Source organism: Cinclus cinclus, chromosome Z, assembly GCF_963662255.1.
Source record: "Cinclus cinclus chromosome Z, bCinCin1.1, whole genome shotgun sequence".
Taxonomy (NCBI): domain Eukaryota; kingdom Metazoa; phylum Chordata; class Aves; order Passeriformes; family Cinclidae; genus Cinclus; species Cinclus cinclus.
Genome location: NC_085084.1, coordinates 73,788,441 through 73,812,681, shown reverse-complemented (window position 1 = coordinate 73,812,681; position 24,241 = coordinate 73,788,441). Strand labels below are relative to the sequence as shown.

At 42.5% G+C, this 24,241-nt stretch overlaps 1 protein-coding gene across 1 annotated transcript in view; it reads right to left on the bottom strand.

Annotated features, from left to right (window-relative positions):
* NADK2 (NAD kinase 2, mitochondrial) overlaps positions 1-21,602 on the bottom strand; it is a 33,021-nt gene extending 11,419 nt beyond the window's left edge. Inside the window, exons 1-5 of the mRNA XM_062513027.1 lie at positions 21,252-21,602; positions 5,747-5,835; positions 5,324-5,412; positions 3,718-3,799; positions 2,341-2,424 (exon numbers count right to left, since the gene is read on the bottom strand). Coding sequence (XP_062369011.1) covers positions 2,341-2,424; positions 3,718-3,799; positions 5,324-5,412; positions 5,747-5,835; positions 21,252-21,602 — 695 coding nt within the window. The remainder of the gene's footprint in view (positions 1-2,340; positions 2,425-3,717; positions 3,800-5,323; positions 5,413-5,746; positions 5,836-21,251) is intronic.
* Positions 21,603-24,241: the final 2,639 nt, after the last annotated feature.

The window sequence follows — 24,241 nt, the reverse complement described above, 5'->3', positions numbered from 1 at the left end:
TGATATCCAGGTGACAGTAACCAGTTTTTCCTAAAATTACAAGAGACTTATGCTTTATATGACTACACTGCTAATTTTTTCCTCCTGTCATCTTTACAGAGCCTCATTCACATTCTGTCTGCCCTTAAATTACAAGTATGATTTCAGGTAGTCATGCAGAAAGCATGCAGTGAGTATCACTATAAAAGCCTCTTGACAATGCTCATATCTAGAACATGTCACATCCCCTACAAAATTAGAAAATGGGACTGTACTCCTAATGCCCCTTTTCTGAGAACCTGCTACACCACTGACCACCAAGATAAAATACATGGGTAATCTGATATAGTTTGTCCTTTATAAATCAATAATGTTGGCTGTCTCATGGATTACAAGGTCCATGTTAACACAGACTGTTGCACTGATAGATACGGCAGGGATAAGGAGAAAAAAACAATTGCCCTTTTCCAGCTTCTGCCAACTCACCACCCACTACAGCTCCAAGATACCAGAAGCCCTTCCAGACAAGGATTCAGTTACCTGTTCCAAAGTTTGCTTAGGGCCAAACAAATCTAAGAACTCTCAAATTAAATACCTGCTCACCTCCTTGCTTAAGAATAAAGTTCCTATTGTTTCAGAAAAATAATTAGAGAAATACTTTCTGTTTTCACCCTGGTGAGGTTTCAGCTCTGTCATGAATGAGACATGTCAGCAACAAAAATATAACTTTGTTTCCAACAGAACATCAAAATTGCCACATGTCAAGGGAGGTTATCTGAATAAGCACTATGAGTTTCACTTCAGCAAATAATGATGGAGACTAAAAAACTTCTGTTTTCTCAGTCTTAGAATAAGTGAGTTGAAAGTACCTGTTACTTTAGCCATACATATTGAAAGTCCTTCAGTTATTTTTCCTGGCAACTGCATGCATTTAATTTCATAACTTTTCTACGGCTCAAATATGGTTACACTTCAAGTCAAAAATTTAATAAGCTAGAAGTATAAACAAAAATCAATTGCTATACACTTTCACATGAGTGACACCCATCTGTTTGATGGTTTTTCATCACAAAAATATTCTGTAAAGTCATTCTACTACAGAACAATGTGTCTTCTTAATTAGTTATTAAACACTTCCCTACCCCATCCTCTAAAATTCAGCTTGTTTCTTTTTAAATCAAGTGGGTTTATTCTATTTTAATTCCTAGTACTGAAAACATCAAGCTATATTCACCATGAAGAAATGTTTTGCTTTACACTAATCTGTTGGCAAAATTTAAACCACTTAATCTCAATCACCAAAACCTCAGATGCAACACACTGACCATTTTCTAACTGTGTTTCATTAGCTTCTATTCTTATGGCCATCACTGTACTACATGTTTTTGAGTCCTTGTCCTAGGGTGACTTAATAACGCTTGTATCCTCACTTGTCTGTTCTGCTTATGCTGGATATTAAGTTCATCACCTTTGGGACAGTTTCTGAGAGTGAAGGGGGAGAAGAGAAGAAGCTCTGCACAGTTTTTCTGCAGAAGCTGCACTTGCTCACCTGCATTCCTTCTCACGGACTGGGCTGTTTGCAGTATGGACAGAGAGCAGGAGAGAGTTTGGGGTTTTTTATCTAGCTGAGGCACAAAAGTTCCCTGGACTGTGGTTTTTCTTTTTCTTGGCACTCATCAGCCCTGCTCTGGACTGAAAACCCAGAAGACATCAGGAGCTCACCCCTGTGGCCCCTGGGGCTGGGACACAGCATTTTCCAGCACAGGAGGGACTGAGAGAGACTGAGTGATCCAAGCTGCAGCCCATGAAAAGCACACTGTCTCTGAATTTGCCACCTCTTCACAACAGCAAGAGGTTTTATTGTTTAATACTATCCATTTTTTCATGTTTGTGAGTACTTTGCTTGTTAAATAAACAGTTAAATCCACTTTTCTTGGAGATTTTCCTCCCAAATCAGCTGGGAGAGAAGGAGCTTGAAGGAGCTTTCTAGAGGAGACCACTTCAAAAGTTTCTTCCAAAATTTGCCCTAAACCAGGACAGTCCTAAAATACATAAACCAATATACCGCTTTCAAGAATTCAGGCCCTCATTTATGAATTTGCTAAGTCAGAAGTGAAAATCAATTATTGCAGATCATACCAGAAGACTTTTTGCTGGAACTGGCAGTAAATTTTATCATTTGTATTCCAGCGTCACTCTTGACCACAAACTCATTTTTCAACATTATAAACATCTACACAGAATTCACAATTTGAAGCATCAAGATTTTACTAAGCTTCACCTGCTCCTTGGGAAATGTACACGATTAGGTGTTTTCCAACCCCTGTATGTTTTTGAAAACGAAAGATCAGTGAATCCTACCTGAACTCACCACGATAAAGCTTCTGTAGTGCTTCAGGAAATGAATGTGTGTATCTCACAGGCAAGCACAGGTGACCTTCTGACCTGGTAGCAAAAAATGACAATGAAAACCACAGTATTACTGTTCAAATTCGGTACCTTTGGGAAACATAACAAAACAAATCTCCCTATGTGTTACATCTAGCAAAGCTACACTTCTTAGACCTTTATGAATCTCTACTATTCTTGCACAGTATCATATCAGCAAAATCTGCTTTCAGCTCCTGGAGTCTGTGTGTCTGAGACAGGATATTTCTCCCACACTTCCCCTAAAAACTGTCTGTCCAGCTAATAACCCTGCAGAAGTATGTAAACACTAATATAGCTCCTGTCACCACTCTAGGCAAGCAATTAAAGTTTAATAAACCTGGAAGGTGAGAAAAAAAAAAACTTCCTCCACTTAAACACAAGTTAGCAACATGAACAGCTAAACAACATGCCTAAGATCAAAAGAATCTCACGTCAAAACTAGAAGATAAACACTGTTCCCTTCCATGAGTAGTATGTGACAATTCAAGGCACTTGTTATTTGAACCCTACTGGTCAGACTTGATAATGCAGACTAGCTACTCAGAGCATTTGAAAAGTTTTGGAAGAGAATGCATTAAAGGAATAAAATCTTTTGACCACCACTTTATACACTAGGAATAAAGTAACTGTCAACATCAAAAGCAGAAATCTAAATCTGGACCTCTGAGCAGGCAGAGCCTTGGTGAATTCTGAGTTTCACTTGCCATCCATTTGAAGGTTATACCAACCAAGCAGTACTAACACACTGCATCTACTGAGCTGTAAGATTGATGTGGGCAGGTGGGTGCAGCTTGTGCAGAGTTTATAATAGGACAGCTGAGTGCCAACAACTGGCTCAGGAGACTGAGCTTCTGAGGTATCTTACGATTTACATTAAGAAACCACAGCAAACTTCTTCATCTGAGGTTCTACTGGATTCACCTTCTTCACAAAGAAATTAAGTTTCTGTGCATTCAGGCACCACACTTAACTGCTTTTACCAAGCCTTTCTTCCTAAGTTCTATACTGCCATCTCTAGCCTCAATTTTCTGTTTAGTAATACAAGTTAACTAGCTGCAAGTGCTGTTACACTTGTGTGTGAGAACATTTGTGGTAGTGTAACACAGACATGCTTGTCCAATACTACTTAATGTCCTCTCAGATGGATCAGGATAACCTCTGTGGAAACTTCTCTAAAAAAGCAACAGGTTTCCTTGGAATCAACAACAGATGTTTATGCTGTCAAATGCTACAGCCATGCACCATGAAGACAAATGCACAGTGTGTCTAATATTAAATAAACCATTGCTTTCCCAAATATGTTTTTACCTTTCAGGATCAGTATTTATTCCGATGACTGGTTTAAATTTATCAAAGACCTTACTGGCTGCCAACAACATTGTACCATCACCTACAGAAAAAAAAAAGATCAAAAGTTAGTTTCACTCCACATTCCAGTACCCCGAACAGAATGTACTCCACCATTAGTATTATGTGTGTTTATATCAACAACAAATCACACAAGCTGGACAAAAATTACAATGGGACAAAACCACTGACACCTTATCAAATAAGAGTAGTGACAACTACTCTTAAGAGTAGCAACAACCAAATTTGAGATGGAAAACATGAAAAACACGACTGGAAAAAGTACAACTTATCTCACAGGTATACATGCCCAGGCAATTAAACGTGGCAGAAGCAAGCTTTAAAAGAGATTTATGGAAATTTCTGTACATTTATCAGCAGCTAAGAGAAATTCTTTAACAAAAGTAAATTTAGAATGTATTGCTAAAGCAAACCACAGGAGACAGGAAACAAAACCAAATGTTACTATGAATCACATAAAAACAATGATTTTAGCTTCATCCCAGTTGTCCTCCTAAAAGGCAATTTTAAGGTCTTATTTGGCCCCAAAGAGGCACACCTGGCAAAGAAGTCTTAGGTAAGTAGAAATCTTTATAGATATATTTAAATGTACTGGTTTCTCCAGACATTGGTATTTTTTCCTGTCTGTTGAACAGAAAGAAAACTATAACCTCATTCAGTCTTTGCATAAAGATATAAGCTTTGAACAGCATGAAGACATAAGCTCTGAAAACCTCAGATGATGTATCACTTCCCTGCTGCTTGCCTCAACCATTAAAATTTTTGCTGCAGACAAACTGGAAGTTTAGGGAAGCTCCTTGAGATCTACAAGTGTGTAATTCGATGCTCCAGGAATAAACCTTTCTACCCATTCTTCATGGCGATCAGTACCTAAGAGAAGGCTGTGGTCAAGCCTATTTGCCACAGATAAGTGAACACTCTGTCACAGCCCAGCAACACAATTCTGTATTTACAGCATATCCCAAAAAATAACACTGAATGAACTGCTGCAATCCAGTAATAAAAATAAACAATCAGGTTAATTGCTTTTTGGTTCATCTCGAAAACATTGATCAGTGGCACAAGATGTTCAGAAGCTGCAGACTTTTACCTGTACCATCCAACTTGATAGGCCAGTCACTGGATTAAGTGTGAAAGCAAGAAAGAAAGTTTGAGCAAGGGGACCATGAGATATTATGTTAGTCTATACCTCACATCCCAAAAAACAATGACTAGGTTTTAGGGCTACATAAAATCACATGACATCAAGCATTTTATCCTCTTTAGTTGAAAATGACAGTAAATTGCAGTTTATATTGTTCACACAAGAAAAACTTTTCTAGTAGCCGTGCAATGGGATTCATTTCCATAGGTTTCCATTTTAGATACTAGAGGTAGACAAGATGGTCATATGCACTGTTTTTTGTCAGATTTTCTGACAATTAGATTAGCAATTTGTTTTCAGAATGTGTGTATTTCCAGTTGCTTCAAACACCACAAAGTATTTTTGAGAAACATATCTACGGAAACATACTGAAACAAATACTTCTCTTCCATAAAGTCATACCTCCTGCTGATATAACAGCATCTGCCCACCGAACTGTCTCTTCATTATACTCTCGACGCTTAACAAGACGAACTTCTATCCTTTCATTCCTGTAAAGGTCAGAAAAAGTCTCAATTCTGTTCTGTATTGTTGTCACAGCCTTCCAAAAAGTTGTCATGCAGCTAAAGAGTAATTAGAGTAATATTTGGCTTAAAAACCTTTGACACACAAACCCTGTACTACTTGCAAGATGATAATAGAACATGCTAGTCAGCTGAACTGAGCCAGCTCACATGATGGTTCTTTCAGGAATGACTGTTCATCTCCACCCCTTTCTTTTCAGTACTCCTATTTTATTAGCATTTGTAACACAAGGCTTTTGCTTCACACAATCCATAGGTATTCCCACTGCATCTGAAATCCTCAGCACCCATACATCCTTACCGTAAGCTGTCTACAACATGCTCCACGTTTTTTGTATGAATGCGATGCCGTTCCAGCAGACCAGCATAGTTAGATCCCTTCAAGGCAAGCTGTAAGACACAAATGGTTTTTGTAGAAGTATACAGTAAGTGCTCTTGAGCAGCGTAAATAGAAGCTATTTAAAAAGCATGTATTTTCTCTCAGCAGAGATACATTTTTATAAGCCTTCCATTAATTACATTTCTATATACACAGCTGTCAGGTTATATTGACTAGTTCATTAAGTTCATTAAATGAATCAAATGGCCACAATAAGCAAGAATCAACAGACTACACAAATATGCAAACAAGCATACGACATTGACTTCCATGCAACTTCAGATACTTTGCTCCTCCTGAATCTGCTAACTGATTTAAACTCTACATGAATCTATACAGTTACACTAACTATACTTCTGAATACTTATACTAACTGTACTTCTGCTGAAGCACCCAGTTAGCTCAAAACTGCGCTGCAGAGAAGACAGACAACAGAAAAGGCAACAGGAATGACAATTAAGAAAACGCAGCCCGAAATGCCTACAGCATTACCCTTCAAATTGTATTTGAGCGAAAATGGAAGACTGCCAATTACTGACAAAGGTGACACTTTCTGTGCATCAAAAAAATCTTAACGACAATCCACCTACTACCTTTGGAACTGTTTCCTGGATTATATGCCACATTTTTCAAACAAGTTGATAACAATAACAAGACGTGCAGGTGCATTCTAGTCTCATCCTTCCTAGAAACTGGAGAATTTGAATACTTAATCTCAACACACTCTTGAAACCACAGAACCGGTCTGCAGTTTATACAGACACACTCATAAGAAGGCAGGTGAGATTACTGACTTGTTGCAGATTAGTTTTGCAAGAAGTTTTTGTGCGAGTAATTCAGTCACCATTTGCTCTTTATCTTACTTAGCAAGGGGGGCCCTCATCTGGGGCTAATACTGCCAAATATGTGTGTGCATGGAGATAAAGAAAGTGAAAGAAAGGGTGCAAAGGATGTTAAGCAAAAGGAGTCTATAAATACATTCATAGTGAAAGTGATCCTGCTTTGAGCAGCAGGCTCCTGATGCTCCTCCTAGCCTGAATTAATCTACAACTATACTGTCACGGCTTCCTTTTCCCTGAATAGTTAAATATCAGCAGAAAAACAGAACTTCTCCTAGAGTTTGTGTAGAGGAATTCATCTGTGCCAGAAGCTCTAAACAGGCACTTCCAGCAATTTATTCAAGTGCCTTTATTCAAAGTTTTATACCATTCCAAGAGAAAGTGGTGCCAGACAGCCTTGTCTAATCCCATTTTCATAGATTTCTCCTCTACACTTTCCTCTAGAGGGAAGAGGAGAGGACTGTCAGGATATGACAACTACAGTCAACCACAATCCAATACCCAGAAAAGAAATCTTTATTCATCTGACACCCATTCATGTCAAGAAATCCAGCCATGAGCTAAGCAGGTAAGATAGACTCAGTACCAAAGAAGTTACAGAAAAGAATGGAATTGGCTGCTCTGGAACTGTATTGCTGTTCCACTCAGTGTGTGGAATTGGAAGGAACTTGCAGGAACAAAATCTTCAGGTGTTCTTATAGCTGGGATCAGGAAACAACTTCCAACAGAGACTCACAGGCTGCGTGGGTGCATCAACAGCACTAAAGGAAGACAGTGGGAGTAGCTGCCTGCCAGCTATGTATGATCACATGCACACATAGGCATGTGGGTGATCAGAAAACATCCAGATCAATATTGCAGGTTATTTTTTCACAGGCTACCCGCATTGGTTTACTAGGATACAGGGTGTTATGTGCCATTAATTGCCTCGCACACCTAAACCCTTTGTTTCTATTCCTGAACTACAATACTTGTGCACCCCAGACACCACTTGAACCTGCATGGTGTTGCACTGGGAACTTGAACGATGCCCCTGTGGGCTCTAGGGAGGGAAAGATGACACAGGGCTATGCTAGTTACAGCACTGCCCATTGCTGGATCTGCTGTCAGCCTCCCATCATCCCTTTGGAGGGGAAAGGAAAAGGCAGAAAGGGAAAAAAGAGGTATTTGCCTCCCACAGACATCTGCTGCTGAGCACCACTGGTCTAATTTGCTAGAAGAATTTTCAACTGGACATTCGAAGCACAAGTTGATCTTGCTTTACCAAAAGAACAAGAAATCCACAATCAAACAATTTCCAAACCATTACTAAATTCAGTAATTACTAAAATTACTTCCTCCAGAAGTATCTGTTGCAAATGAAACAAGCATCTGACAAGCAGAATGCTGTGGCACACTTTTTTCAGTCTGCTGTTAGTTCCACACAAAACAGAAACCACAAACTCCATCTTCAAATTTTATGTACCTCATTTATTTGGCTGATTTGTCAGCATGCTATCTTTCAACTTGATGGAAGAGAGCCTTCATCTCAGAAAAATAATAATGTAATAATTATGTGGATGATCATTTCCAGGTTTTTGAGCCATCAACATCAGTGGTAAGCCAAAAGCTAGTATTTCCCTGGCATTACCAGGAAGGAGAGGTATGGGTAATGCCATTGCTACGGAACAGACTCTGTTCTGTAATTTACATTTGCCATAGCTGAGTTAAATTATTTCATCAACAGCTTCAGAAAACAGAAGAGGTTGCCCAGCAAATAAACTGTCAGTATTCTGACAACTGGAACCACTTCAGCAGCACTGTAGAACAGGAATTGAATATGTAGATCTCCTCTTTGAATTTAGCTCTAGAACAAGTAAGCATGCATTACTAAGCAAGAAAAATGAAAAGTTAGGGCCTTTAGTTTAAATGGTGCTGCTATATCTATGGAGTTAACCAATTGTCCTGATCTGCAAAAGGCCTCTGAGATTACAACAGTCTGCTAATCTCCAGGCTCATCTCTCTGTGCTCACATATTAATAACTTGCAAGTTCATTCATCGAAGAACTCACAAAGGGGAAGCCTGACTGAGCCTAACCACAATCAAGTATATCCAACAGGAATGCTAATCATCAGCTGCTCTCAACTACTCGAGACTACTCGACTACTCCAAAGAACCAGAGAAGTGCCTACAGTCCCAGTGCTCAGAGGCACAGAATCACACCTTGGCTGAGCTACAGTGGCCCTCTGGAGGGCCTCTGGTCCAACCCAGGCTCAAGCAGGTCCATCCAAATCCACACATCCAGATCCAGATGGCTTTAGAAGATACTCATAGATGGAGCCTCCACCACATCTCTGGGCAAACTGTGCCACTGTCCAGCCACCCACACAGTGAAAAGGTGTCTCCCAGTGTTCAGACAGATGGACCTGAATTTCACAGCCTCTGCTCCTGCCTCATATCCAGCACCTGAGTGCCACACCAAAACTATGATAAATGCTGCTGCTGGAAAGAGGTTTACACTTAGAGCAAAGTGGAAGACAAAACTGAGACTAGCACCCGCTTTTGACTTTGAAAGAGCTGAAGGCAGTCCACCTGCTGTGTGCATGATCACCTCCCTAAAGAACCTTGAAAACACTTGGGATATGCAGACAGTGCAAGGACAGCTTGGCTCCCAAGCCAAATCATCAGTCAGGTCCCCAAACCAATGCCAGGCTTAGATTTTGCCAACTGACTCCTTGAAAATGCCAAGACGTGTTAGATTCTGCATGAAGACAGCTTTCAGGGCCTTCTTCCTTTGGAGGAAGCTCTGATTTACAATTATGCCTGTTAATCTTACCTTAATACAACACAAAATAACATGCATGAATATATAGACAATATATATACCCATATACAAGAGCTATTCCAGCAAAAAGTGCATTAGCATATGAAAACAAAGACAAATTGAACAAAAATACATTCAGGCACAACTTCAGTAGTAGTCTTAAACCTCACAGAAGAAATGCAATGCAAGGCAGGCTTCTAGAAGAGCTTGTAGTAGAAAACATACTCAGGGGAACAGAACACTTCCGATGAATGGAGCTATTTTTCCTTAGACTGAAAGAAAAAGGTCTAAATACCTAAGAAAAGCTCTTCTTGAATATCCTGGCCTGATCCTTCTTTAAGGAAAAGATGATTTTTCACAAAGTTCCTCTAATAGTTACTTATTCAAGGGACTTTTGCATGACTGCCTTTCTTCTGAAGTCTTAGCCTACACCTCTGGCAAGTCCCACAGCATTTGGTTTGAACTGTTGGGTCTGCTGTCCTTTAGTAATGTTTGCCTTGCAGGAACAATGCTGCACAACAAGGACATGGCTTCCAGACACAAAAATAGAAACCAACACAAAGCCAAGCAACATCAGAATACCCACTGTTGTCTACATATGTGGATTATGATCCCTGATTTAGAAAATGGGAAAAGCCATAGCTGAGTCCTACTGGCATTGCTCATTAAGCATTAGGATAAAAGAGTATGTTCTCTCAATACAGTAACATGGATATTGTCTGGAGTGAACTTGTCTACTGAGAACTTTCTGCATCTTATCCTAGCAGAATCACAGAGTGATTTGGGTTGGAAGGGACCTTAAAGATGATCTAAATCCAGCCAACCTGTTCTGGACAGGGACAGCTTCCACTAGACCAGGTTGCTTACAGCTCCACCCAGTCTGGACTCTGACTACTTGAGCCTGGGTTGGACCAGAGGCCCTCCAGAGGGCCACTGTAGCTCAGCTAAGGTGTGATTTTGTGCCTCTGAGCACAGGGACTGTAGGCACTTCTCTGGTTCTTTGGAGTAGTCGAGTGAGAGCAGCTGATGATTAGCACTCCTGTTGGATATACTTGATTGTGGTTAGGCTCAGTCAGGCTTCCCCTTTGTGAGTTCTTAGATGAATGGACTTTCAAGTTATTAATATCTGGACTTTGAGTTCTCTGGGCAACCTGTGCCAGAGCCTCACCACCTTCACAATAAAGAATTTCTACCTAACAGCTAAATCTATCTTCCCTCTCCCAGCTTAAAGCCATTCCCTTCACCCTATCAATACACTCACTGATGAAAGATCCCTCTCCAGCTTTCTTGTGGAGTCCCTTCAAGTACTAGAAGGTGATATAAGCTCTCCTCAGTCTTCTCTTCTCGGGACTGAACAGCTCAATCTGCCTTGTCCTCACAGAAGAGGTGCTCCAGCCCCATGATCATCTCTGTGGCCCATCCCTAGACTTGTCCAGTAAGATTAAATGGAACTTTTCAGATGTGCTTTGGCCTTATATGAATGCATATATACTCTCATTACGAGGCTTATGCTTAATTCACAGCACTAACTTTTGCACAGCCTTAAACTGTACCAGGGTGGAGTTAATGCCTTGGCGTACCAACAACTTGTTTTACAACAGATGGTCATTCAGCAGTTAAACTAAATGTCTGACTAGGAAAAAAAAAAAAAAAAAAAACAACTAACAACAATGAAAAGTACAGATCTAGAAACAATTACTCTCTCAAATTTCCACAACGAACTTGCCCACACATGCATCCCAGTTGGAAAACAAAACAGATCACTGCTTTACAATCTACCTAATTTCTACAAAAATAACAACCAAACAATACAAATAAATTTAGAGATCAACAGCTGAATAGAAAAATATTTAATTTTAATCTAAAGACAAAAATGTTATGAGCACTAACATAACAATCTGTTTCTAAGCAGAGTACAGTGCTTTAAGTCCTGTATTTTCAGAAATTGTCTCTTGAGATTCAACCATGTGCCCCAAGTATAGCCAAAATTAGCATTCAGTTTTTGTTCTGCTTTAAAAGGAACAAGATTGTGACAGAACAGGAAAGATATTATTCTCAATACATTAAATTTTGAACTAGAAACAGTTTCAAATATAGGACGTGTTTCAAGCCATATACTTCTCTTAGCTTTCCTGGCTAAATTTGACTTCATTCAAAACTTCCTAAATTATCAGACAGTCAATCTACAGGCAAGTAATTATCCTATGTTCTAGTGATAACTAGTTAAGACAAAGCTTGATTTGTCATGCTAAAAACAAATACAGTTTTCCTCACAGGTCAGGCACACACTAAACTACTGGATTTCTTAGGAACTCAAATGAAACATTAAGCTTCTTTATTTCAAAATGTAAAAATAATCCACATACAAGTACATAGGATTAAAGCACGGTTCAGCTTCAGAATCTTAAGATAATAAAATGTCAGCAACAAAACATAAACTGAACAGCTAGCCTCAGAAGAACTTGCCCAACAGAAATCTGTACTTTGAAGATGCATTTCAAGTCTCCCACAGAAAAGGGTCTGCTAGGGCAGGCACAGCAAGCTTGAACCACAGCTCTGATTGATTAGTGTTTTTACCACCCACCAGCTGGAACTGATGGGTCAGCTGAGTTTGGTGGTTGTACACAACAGATACCCAGGTTTGGACATGACACAGTAAGCACAGGACAGCACACCTACCCTCAATTTATAGCAGAAAACAAGTATCATTTATGAGATTCAACTGCTATTTTCTCATCAGTGACAGACAGCAACTTTGCTGTCAACACCAAGATGTGTGGTGCAGCTAAGATGCTGGAGGATGGTGGTGTCATCTGTGGGACCTGGAGAGGCATGTCTGAATAAACCTCATACAATTCAACAAGGCCAAATGCAAGGGGCTGCACCCAGCTGTGGGATGAAGGGATTAAGAGCAGCCATGGAGAAGGACTGGATGAATGAACCCCTGGACACGGCTCAGCAGTGTGAGCTCACAGCCCAGAAAGACACCCCAGGCTCCATCCAGAGTCCTGCGGGCAGCAGGGGAAAGAGGGGATTCTGCCCCTCTGCTCTGCTGAGATCTACCTGGAGCACTGCATCCAACTCAGGAAGGGTATATACCTGTTAGAGTGAGTCCAGAGGAGAGGCAGAGATTATCAGAGGGGTGGAGCACCTCTCCTGTGAAGACAGGCCGAGAGAGATCTTTAATATCCCTCCTTTCACAGAAGTTGCCTGACTTCCTAAAAGGGAAAATGTGGTCTAATTGCTCTTGCACTAGAACTAGTATACGCATGATTAGATCTCATATGGTTTGGCTATTGATAAAGACTCAAGACAGTAAGACAATTATATTTAGAAAAAAAAAAGTCAAATTCAAGTATTTATTGAAAAATTCAAGGCTTATTGAATAATAATGTTTGATAAGACACTGGTTTAATGTGGCATCTTGACCCTGACTGGCTGGATGTCAGGTGCCCACCAAAGCTGATCTTATCACACCCCTTCACAACAAGACAGGGAAGAGAAAATATAGGGAAAGGCTCACAAGTTAAGTTAAAGACAGGGAGAGATTACTCACCAGTTACCATCACAGACTAAACAGACTCAGATTTGGGAAATGAACTGAATTTATTATGAATCAGAATAATGAGAAGTAAAACAAATCTTTAAAACACTTCCCCTTCATACCCCCATTTGTCCCAGTTCTCCCCCACCCCCCCCCCCCCAGCAGAGGGACATGAGCATGGGGGAAATAGACAGCTCATCTCAAGTTGTTTTAGACACTGCTGAAGTAGAGCTCTTTCCCCTGCTCCAGCCTGCAGGCTCTCCTACGGCAGGTAATTCTTCCAAAACCTCTCCAGCGTCAGTCTTTTCCATGGGCTGCAGTTCTCCATGAACTGTTCCAGTCTGGGTTCTCCACAGGGTGCAGTCCTTCAGGAGAGGCTGCTCCTCTGTGGGTCCCCAGTGGGGTCACAAGTCCTGCCAGCAAACCTGCTCCAGCATGGCTGCTCTCTCCATGGGCCACAGGTCCTGCCAGGTCCTGCTCCAGCACGGGCTTCCCATGGGGTCACAGCCTCCTCCGGGCACCCAGCTGCTCAAGTGTGGGCTCCTCCAGGGGCTGCAGGTGGATCTCTGCTCCCCCCAGTCCCCCAGGGGCTGTGGGGGCTCAGCTGCCTCACCATGGGCTGCACCAGGGGCTGCAGGGGAATCTCTGCTCTGGCAGCTGGAGCAGCTCCTGCCCCTCCTCCTTCACTGACCTGGTGGCTGCAGAGCTCTTCCTCTCACACAGCCTCACTCCTCTCCTCGAGCAATTACACATACACAGTAATATTGTTTCCACTCAAATACTTTACCAACCAAAACTACACTACCACCATAAATGGCTTGACCTGTGCCAGCGAGGGTCCCTCTTGGATCCACCTGGCATCAGCTGCCAGACATGGGGGAAGTTTCTGGCAGCTTCTTACAGAAGCCACATCTGTAGTCTTCCCCTCTACCAAAACCTGGCCACACAAACCTAATACACTCAACCTTTTGCTAACAACAGGACCAGTTTCAGTAGAATTATGTTTGCGGTACCAGTGGATTAACCCATTTTGGGACACCCAGCTCCTTCAAGGGCCTGCAGTCCAGATCATTCAGACTTGCACTAGTGCTCTGAAACCCTCTCTAAAGTGAGCCTAAAAACCAGTCTCTGTGAGCAGCTGCAGGTCCTGAGTGAACTTAAAATGGCTTCTGATAATTGAATAGCTAAAAAAATCCAATCCACAAAGGTAATGCATTGTTTACAGGAAGGCCTTAATAGTAAGTGCTTGCTTTAACTACAGCATCAGAGAAATCAACCAGGTTCCTGAAACAAATTCCTACTGTGGATCAGAAGTATCAAGGCTCAGATTTAAGTTTTCCATAAGGCCTTGAATACGAATCAAGTTTCCCAATACAAATTACTGTTGAGTTGCAAGTCACAATATTAAATCAAATTTCTCCTCCCTTCCCAGTATGGATTATTACACAGCATACAGGCCCCTAGCCACCTGTTTAAAAAAAAAATATGCTAAGCTAACCAATGCAGTAAGTCAGTACTTACTACACAAGAAAGGCAAAAAGGCTGGAGTTACCTGACTAGCACTACTGACTAACTTACCAACTTGTTGTCAATTGCTAGGTATTTTTCCCAATATTGTCCCTGACTATTTGCTGTTTCTACCAGTTTGCTGCATCATTCCTCATACTACAGACGTCCAGCAGGCTATTTTAGCTAGGAATATTTTTTCCTTATAATTTTTCTCACTTTTTTCTTCAGTAATTCAGATCCCTCACTTTCATTACACAGTCATGGCAGGCCTTCAAATGCTGCTCTATACTAATGTGTCTTCTGTAGAATAATGACTGTGAAGTAAAGATATCGTAGATTTTGTAAACCATTACTTCTGTAATAGCAGACCTCACTTGCAACAATTATGTTCCCGAAGTTTTACAGAAATACTGCTTTACGGCAAGAGTTTGATGCATACACGAACAAAAGTTAAAATGCCATGAACTGTTTTCTAATTGTTCATCCACCACATTAAAGCATTATCGTAATTTTAACCACATCTGAAGAATACACATAGTGGTTTGCAACTCAGAGGGTAATGCAGAGCAAATTGTTGTGTTAACTACAAACACAGCAATTATAAACACGGTACTGCTTTCTGCACTAAAAGACTTATGGAAAACCTGCTTAAGGCAATTCAATCATTCTCATTAATTCAGCAAAACACCAACATGATGCTATAAATCACAACTAATGAGTACTTAAAACCAACATTAAAGTCACTTCCAAGAAGCAGCCTTCTTCAGCTGTATAAAGCATCATATGCTTCGCAATACAGCCCCAGAAGTTTAATTTAGGTGAATTACACTGAAATTCCCTACTTTTATATCTACATCCTATATGTGACTGAGTATACTTGAATGGTGCACTGGAAAAACAAATCTTACGGAAAAAAATAACTACTACATTGCATTTGATTGTTTCTATCATTTTCCAGACCCCTTTTAGAACAACATAATCGGAGGAACTTTTTAATAAAACATATGCAAGTAAAGTGACATAACACTGATGCAAATATATTAAATATCAAAGGTAAAGATAAACAAATGCACACCATCTTTGTCTAACTTGAAAAGCATTTACACCCATCCCAGTCTCCAGTCAATTAGCTCAAAAATTTTATTTCTGAAAAAAAAAATTGTCTTTATATAATCCTAGTGGAATATAACCGGTGTCTTGAATTCTGTATGCTCCAATTCACTAGTTAGTACCTCTCCCTCTTTTCAGGATAAGGTAGAGAACAGTACAGTCCTAACAGCTTTAAAACACAGTTATGTGCTCCATAAAAGAACATCTACTGAAAAAGTTCACATTAAGAGATAAGAGATGCGTAGTCTGAATTCAACAGACAATGAAAAACTCCACAGTATTACCTCATTCATTAAGGAAATTTTTAAAGATACTACCTTCAAATATATCCTGTACATCTGGATCCACAAGAGGACACAGGGTTAAATGGCCTAGTACTTAGTGATTTTCAGAAAAGCAACTTTCTTTTAGTTGTCCATTAAAATACCAGATTTCACTTTAAAATAAGAATTCATGTGAACTTTGAAGTTTGCATATTGCTTTTTCATTCTACTGCCTTCCTTCCATTTGCAAAATTCCCAGTGTTCTGAAAATATTTGAGTAGTACTTCCTTAATAAGTGTTCAAGAGGATCGCAGGTATCTATATTGAAGCACAGTCTTCTAAACCAGAAATCTAAGAACAAAATACCTGGCTATTTTCCAAAAACTGTATCTTCAGGTGGTAGCATGTAAGTCGCAAGCCTGTTACACTAGCACCCAGGAAAAGTAATTCAAAAGTGATACTAAAAGGGTATCTTTGAACACTTAATGTAAAAAGTAGCAAAGAATTCTTCTGTAATTAGAAACGAAAATCCATCACCTATCAAGTTAAAGGTAAAACAGTACATTCCCCTCAAGAAGGAATTTTCTAAGAGATATGAAAACTTTACTAGCTAGCACAGGCTAGCAACAAGTGGTGCTGTACACCACAACTAGGAGCTGAAGTGTGGGAGGAATAGTATACTGCTACACACACCCTCCCACACGCCATCCACAGTTCTGTGAGCTTGTTTTGGTGCACAACATAGGAGCCCCACCTGAAGCCCACCTACTTCCTGGGCAACACTCCTTCCTTCCTTCCTGGCCAGCCCTGCTTAGGATGTTGCTGCTGCCCTATGCACCACCTGTGCAAGTTCACAGTGGCCTCATTCAGGGGAGGCAATATCCTGACATGTTACCTCTTCCCTAAGCAGACACCCCTTTTCTGTAAAGCTGTATGAACTTCACATCACTGAGATGACCAGCCCTAGCAATTAGTTGCAGTGTTCCAAAAGAGCTAAAACTTGTTCCAAACCTCCAACTTCCTCTCTCTCTGCGCCAAAGACACATAAACCAGCCACAACAGTATAAACTCTAGTCCCCACTGAACAACTTCCTTCCAATCGAGACCAAGACAAATGCAACTTTTCATATGATAAGACATTTTCAGAGACAACTAGAACTGTATAAGAAATGTGTTTGGACAGGTAAATTGTTCATCTTCTCCAACTACCTTACAGCTGTGACAAATCAGCAACTTATCACATCTGCACTATCAAACAAAACAAAAACCAGAAGTCAGGAAATGAGCTTTATCTACTACTGCAGCATTATATTCTCTTAGTTTACATAGGGACAACAGCAGTGCTTCCTCTGCATGGATTTAATGAGAGTGAAATAAAGAGAACATGAAACAGCCTTCAGTATTAGTTGACTGGATCATCCACTTTTGTAATTAGTCATATTTAGATGCTAATCCCAGTAAACCAGGTCACAAGAAACGCAAATTGCTGTCACTTACAGTAAGCAAACTGTTGGACTTGGGAGAAAGATTAGTAAAACTTAAAGTTGGTAACTGCAAGTTTTAGAAATCCAACAGCCCCTTTAAATTTCATAAGGGTAAAGAAAATACTTCTTGTATGATACGATGCATAGAATTTATTGATATAGCTTTTTTTAAAATTGCTGAGTCATTTTGGAGCATGCTTTGTTTTGTGGTGTTAAAAACCCATTTTTATAGGTCTCTAATCTCCCTCCTGAACAAAAGACTCTGAAACCCTCCCCTGCACAACAGCATACAGCACTTAATTACACTTTTCAAACTAGGTCAGAATTAGACTACTAATTAGGATAGTCAGGTTTGTTTATGTAGAGTTATAAACATATTTTAACAACATATTTGTAAGCATGTAAGAGAATCTGCCACAAGTCAGGTAGAAACAACTGCCTGGAGCAGGAATGTACAACATGCAGGTAGAGAGAGGCAATGGAAGATTTCATCTTTCACAGACCTACTGAACACTCTCTGTTAGTGTTTAGTAGATCTCTGAAAGTAGCCCTTGCTCTCCAGCTCTCCTCCATTAGTTTTGCTCTTCTGCTGTCTGGACTGCTTCTTTACCTCTCATATCTCTGCTTACACAGAGAAAAAATTCTGTAATTGTGACTTTGCAGTTTTGACTTCACAACATTTCATAGTATTTGTATAATATGACTCACTGGTGTCCACAAAAAAAAGACCACAGAAGGGTTTAAGCTACAGGTGCCCAGGGACTTTATGGCTTATTAGAAATGCTAGCCAGTCACCTTCACTACTGGTATTCTGCTTCTTGGAGGATACTGTGATATACACTGTATTTGTCAGAGATAATGATATATACTATGATCCATATCATATTTTAGTACACATTGGTGTATGCCACCGATTCATCTTCAACCTCCTTAAACACAGAACAAATCTCATCTCATTAGGATGTGCACCCAAAGATGCCACCATTTCTGCATTAAGTTACTTACTGCATTTTCAGCCTTAATACATAAACACATGGATTGAAACAGCTACATTCAGGACTCCTCTCCTGTCTAGGTGATCAGGCAGAACTGATGAAGCTCACAATTCTTAATTGTGCTATACTGACACCTGAAGCTTTCAAGTATAGACATCAGCTATCTTCTAGAAGCAGGCAACAAGCCCAGGTATGGTTGCTCAAATCTAAACCTCTATTTCAGATAGCCAGCATCGGGACATCTGAAGGTCCATGACAGAGGATGACAGCACCATGCTCCTCCTTTGGTGCTGGCTCCCTCACACTACAAGCCTCCTCCAGGATCACCCAAAGACTGAGCCCCTGCAATGCCACCCCCACTATGTCTGGGTCGGCCAGCAGCTCCAAGCAAGACAAATTTCTATGCTCTTTTGCTTTCATTTTGCCTGTATCCCAGCGTGAGGCTTTCACATGAGCTCAACTCCCATCCTGACTTCTGTGTGGACCTTCAACCCAATTGAGCTGCAAACCCAAAGACACTGCATCTGGGCTCATTTCTGAGATCAGATATGTTGGAGCAGCTTCCTACATCTCCCCAGGAGAAACGGAACCCAGGGAGCATGAACTGCAGTTAACACCAGGAAGCAAAATGCATTGTGTTCCCAAGCTGCCCACAATGGCTCTGCGGGGAAGGACACTTCACTCTGGTACAGTGATCTGTCCCCAGCAGAGACGATAAGAGTATTCTGAATCTTCATATAACATGTCCAGTGAGGCTGTCATAACTCAGTCTGAGGAAAAAAAGATCTCAGACCAGAGTCACAGCAGAACGCAAACACAGAAATTTTTACAGGTTGGCTAAAAAATTTAAGAAATGGGCAGCAAGGATAATTCCTTTGCTCTCTTATTTTCTATTTCAAAAACAAAATTCTGCAAAACCTTTTCAGTGTGTTCTTGCACAAATCTTTGTATTCCTGCTCATACAGCAAGAGCTCAACTCAATATTGCTACACACATAGTTAGGCAAGTTGGGCTTTGTCTACCTGGCAACACCAAGTTTTATTGCTGCAATTCCTCACAAGGCAATATTTTAAGGGGAAAGGTAGATCTTTCAAAAGCACCAGACCTAGAGCAGAAATTCTAGAACTGTCACACATACCAAGAATTATTGTGTACCTGTAAATTTCTCCAAAAGGACAAACTCTAAGGTGTTTCTGCAACTGTTAAAAATCACCCACTGAGTTCACAATTACTTTTTAAAAAACGCATATTCAGAGTGATACAGATCACTAATCATGCAAAATATGCATTCTCGTGAGGGGGAAAAAAAAAAAACGGCAGCTACCATTACATTCAGTCATGAACACCTTACAGGATGCCCACTGATATAGTGTCCCACTCCTTCCTGTACAGAAGCAGTCAGGGAAAAGTAACCAAACAAACCCAGTCTACTTGTCCTGGGTTTAGCTACACACTGAGGACAACCTCTATGCATAACAACAAGAAATAACTTCTCACAAAAGCTAAATTAAAAGAAAGTGCCTTACAGTTGAGCTGTGAGAGACTTTCTTTCCCTCTAACCACCCTATGAAAGGAAGTACTGAGACACCTCAGCAACAGGATCCTACATGAGAATCAACACAGACTGACATTAAACTTGTTGGATTGCGGCTACACAGCTATACAAAATATGTAAAAAATGTTTGGACAGGAATTTGCTAGATGACCAACTGGAGCACATAGACATTGCTGTAGATACCATACATTCTATCCCAATTCTTCACAAAGCAAGACTATGCAGCCATTTGTCCTTGCTATCTGAGCTAAGCACACATACAAGTTTAATCCAAACCCTGCAAGTCAATAGAGATCGAAAATATTTCCAGTTGTGAGAGACCAAAGCTGTGACAGACTTCTCAGACACAAACTAATCTGTGGACAAATTAATGTAATGGACTTATTTGAAATAAAAGTATAATAATATGAACTCATGACATGGTCTTCAGAGACTGCTAGCAGCCAAAGTAATTCCTGCAGGTACCATCTTTCAGCCCAACGGTGGCAGATGAACACTGGAAGGAGAAAGCCACAGGGTAAAGGGAGAACCAAGTGATTTCACTGAGCACGATGGAGATGAAGTAAGACAAGGCACTGGGTGTACATATCAACTCTCAGAGATGCTTTCCTTAGTTCATTAACAGACCTTTAGCATAAAGGTTTCTTAGAGACTAAAGAAAAAGCTTTTCTAAAAACTGCAACAAGAAGGGTGGATCTGAGAGAGATCTGGCTGCCTGGATGGAGGAAAACACGTAAGGATGGAGTGAGGATGTGAGGCAAGAAAAGAGAGGAAATGCGAATCAGCCAACTCTAAGACTCAGAGTGGATTTTTCATTGTGCTTTCCTCAGCATGCACTTCTCTAATCTTTATACTGCACACACCAAGAAAAATACTGCAGTTTGCTAAGGGCTGCTGGAATCCCTCCTAGAGTAAAACCCAAACACGCTTACTACAAGTCTCTCGGCAGCATGCAGGCGATGAATGTCCAGTGGCGTGGCTCGTGTCCCTCTCCCAGTCAGTGCCGCCCGGCGGCTCCATCGGGACCGGGGGCCCGGGGAGGGAGGCGGCGGGAGGCCAGAGTCGTCGGCAGCAGAGTCACAGCGCGGGAACGGCGGCCGCGACCCCGCTCACCTCCACGGCCGCCGGCTCCGCCCCACCAAGGCCCGGGGAAGCCCCAGGGACACTCGGTCACGGCGGCCCGGCGGGGCCCCAAGGGCCGGGCATCACCCCGGTCATCGCTCGCCGCAGCCGAGCATCACCCTAGGTAGCCCCTCCACTTCTGCTACAGCCCTGGCAGCAACGCCCTAGGTGGCCGGGACCGCCGGCCCCTCCCGCCGCTCACCAGCTGCTTCAGGTCCTCCTCGGAGAGCCCGGCGTAGCGGTACCGCTGCTGCTCGAACTCGTACCGCGTCGTCTTCACCACCACCGCCACCCGCGACGGCCGGAACCCGCCCCCCGCCGCCCCCGTCCCGCGCGGCGCGGCGCCCGCCGCCACCCGCCCGGCCGCTGCCGCCGCCGCGGACGGGCTCAGCCCGCCGAGCGCGAGCAGGCGGCGGTGGGCGCCGCCGAGCAGCGCCGGCAACGGCGGGGCGGGGGAAGCCTCCGCCCGCTGGCATAGCAACGCGGAGCGCCGAGCTGCAGCCCGGCCGGCGAGGCTGAGGCGGCCGCAGGGGAAGCCCCAGAAGGAGAACATCTCCCGAAGTCTGCGCCGCTCCCGGAGACGGGCGCGGCGCTGCCGGCGGCGGCTGCGGCCGCTCTGCGGCGGCGCTCGGCACACATGGCCCGGCCGCGCCCGCCGCCCCGCCCTCCCTGCGCGCAGCCGCCGGCCCCGCCAATAGCGAGCCGCGCCGTCGAGCACCCGCCCCCCGGTGGGCAGGGCCGGGGTGTTCTCCCCGGCGCGTGCGCCCTCTCCAGCCAACCGGGGCACAGCGCGCGGCGACCGCGTGCCCCACCCCGCGCCCCGGGAAGCCCCGCCCACGCATGCGCAGAGGTGAGGACCAGCTTGTCGCCCCGCCCCTGCGTGCCCCCGCCCCGGCTGCTGGTGGCGCGCGGGACGGGGCGCGAGGCACGTAGGCGGCGCGCGGCGGATCTGGTCGCGTTCTGCGCCCCGCGGCGCTGTGAGGGGCGCGGGACCGACCCCCGCCGTGAGGGCACAGTGACAACCCCCAGCGCACCCCGGTGTCCCGACGCACAGCAGCAGTAGCCCCAGTGCTTCCTATGCCCAACAGTGTTCCCGGTGGCCCTCAGTGCTCCCGTGTCCCAGGGGACAGCGACAATGTCACCCCTTCCCCACCAGTACGCTCAGTGTCCCGGGAGGCAGTGATAAAGTGATAACGAGGGAGAAATTACTTGGTTTTAGATAGTGTGTGTGAAACTCCCGTGTTGCTGCTCCTGTTCTCGGCCTTTGTGATAACTTGCAGCACCGCAGAAAGGCAAATACGAACTTACAACAGTTTATTAGAGAAACTTCAGACATCTTTGGGGAATATGAAGGAATTCTGAGCCTAAGCAGTATTCTGAGACGAATCAGTGCTCCTGTACGGTGTGCCCCCACAGGCCGCCGCGCAGCGAGAGCCCCCGTTGTGGCACAAGGCCCCGCTGGAGCAGGGGGTGCGGGGTCGGCCCCACGCAGCCTGCGGCGCTCAGGTGCGATTGCTGCGCCGGGGGCCTCGTCTGCTTCCCTGGGAGACTGGCGGCGGAGGGGAAAAAAGCTTTCGGAATTCAGAAAGGTGGGAAAACGCAGCACGCGCTCTGTTTTAGAAGGACTAAATAGTGCATCTGGTGTGGAGAGCTGGCGAGATACATGTAGGTTAAAGGCTCTTTTTGTTATCCATGCCTGTTCTGGCATTTGTGACGTTTGTCAGGATTAGGAAGGGCAGAAGAGACCTGGCCACAGCACTGCGAGACAGAGTCTGGCGAGTCCAGTTTAAAAGAAAACAAACAAACAAACAAACAAAAAAAAAAAAAAAAAAAAAAGAAGAAAAAGAAAAATCTATCCTGACTTACTTTTTAATATTTTAAGCAAGCTGTCCAGAAATTCCGTGGGGGTTTGCATGATTAACTGGCACAGATGGTCCTTCTGCTCTGAAGGCTTCAGTTAGACAGGCATTTCTCATTACTCACCTTGCTATTGATCTTCCCTGAGGGAAGTGACTGAAGCAACAGCTCTTGCCTGTCAATGCAGCACTGTTTCACAGTGCTTTGTCAAGAGTCTTAGGAAAAGAGCATAGCTGCTCCCATTAAGCTCTTCCCACAAGCCAAAGGCTCTCTCCAGTATTTGCCGGTGGGTAGTAGGATTTTCTGTCTACTGATTAGCATAACCTTGAAGGAAAATATCACAAAACAGATTACCAGGAGACCAATTAAACATAACTAATTCCCTCGCTAACCAGAAAATGCCTCATTCTGTATAACCATTAACTTTTAGGTTGTACAAAGCATTCGTTAATACAACATCCTGGAGATCCAAAAGATACAAGAGATTTTGAAAATTTATTACTCTATTCTGAATGGTATCTATTTTATAACTTATTTGATCATGTAGCTGCTCCTCTAAGATTTTGTGGTTTGTGTATTGTCTATTTATATTGAATAGCTTTGGTCTTTGAAAATCAAATCAGCTTCAACCACTAAGATGGAATATGGAACAGTATTTTATTCTGAAGTCATGTAATTATCATGTTATGGTCTTTTTGAATTAATTCCCACAGCAGGCTTATAAGCATAAAGTATGAAATATGTATTTAAAAATGTAAATTCAAATCAGTAGATGATACCTTAAAGTTCTGGAAATAATGCTGAAGCACGGGGTATGAAGTGATTAATCAATAGTTTTCAGAAGGAAGTCTCTGACAGACTAGCTCTTTGTCAGAGTACACAGATTGTCTGATACCCCATCGTCTTTGTGGAAAAGGAATCAAAGTTTCTAAAACATATAAAACAGAATTTGTAGAATGTTCTTATAGCTCGCATCTTACTTTATAAATGGACCTACTTACAAAATGTTCATTAGACACTAATTGCTCCTTCACTACAATTCTTGATTTGAACATACACCTGATACACAGCAAGAAGACACATGTATCTGTCAAATGACCTTTTACCTATTTTGAGATATATTCAGTTTGTGACATATGACATGTCTTCATGCCCCATTTTCAATGACTTTAAAACAATATATCAGTGGATTAAGGGACAGATTTTTTCATGCAAAATTGAATTAATAAACACAGGCATTTAAACCTGGTATCCTTACAGGACAAAAATATAGACTAGGAGTGAATTCCCACCATAATAACTTTGCTGACCAAAACCAACTTTGGTTTGGGTTAC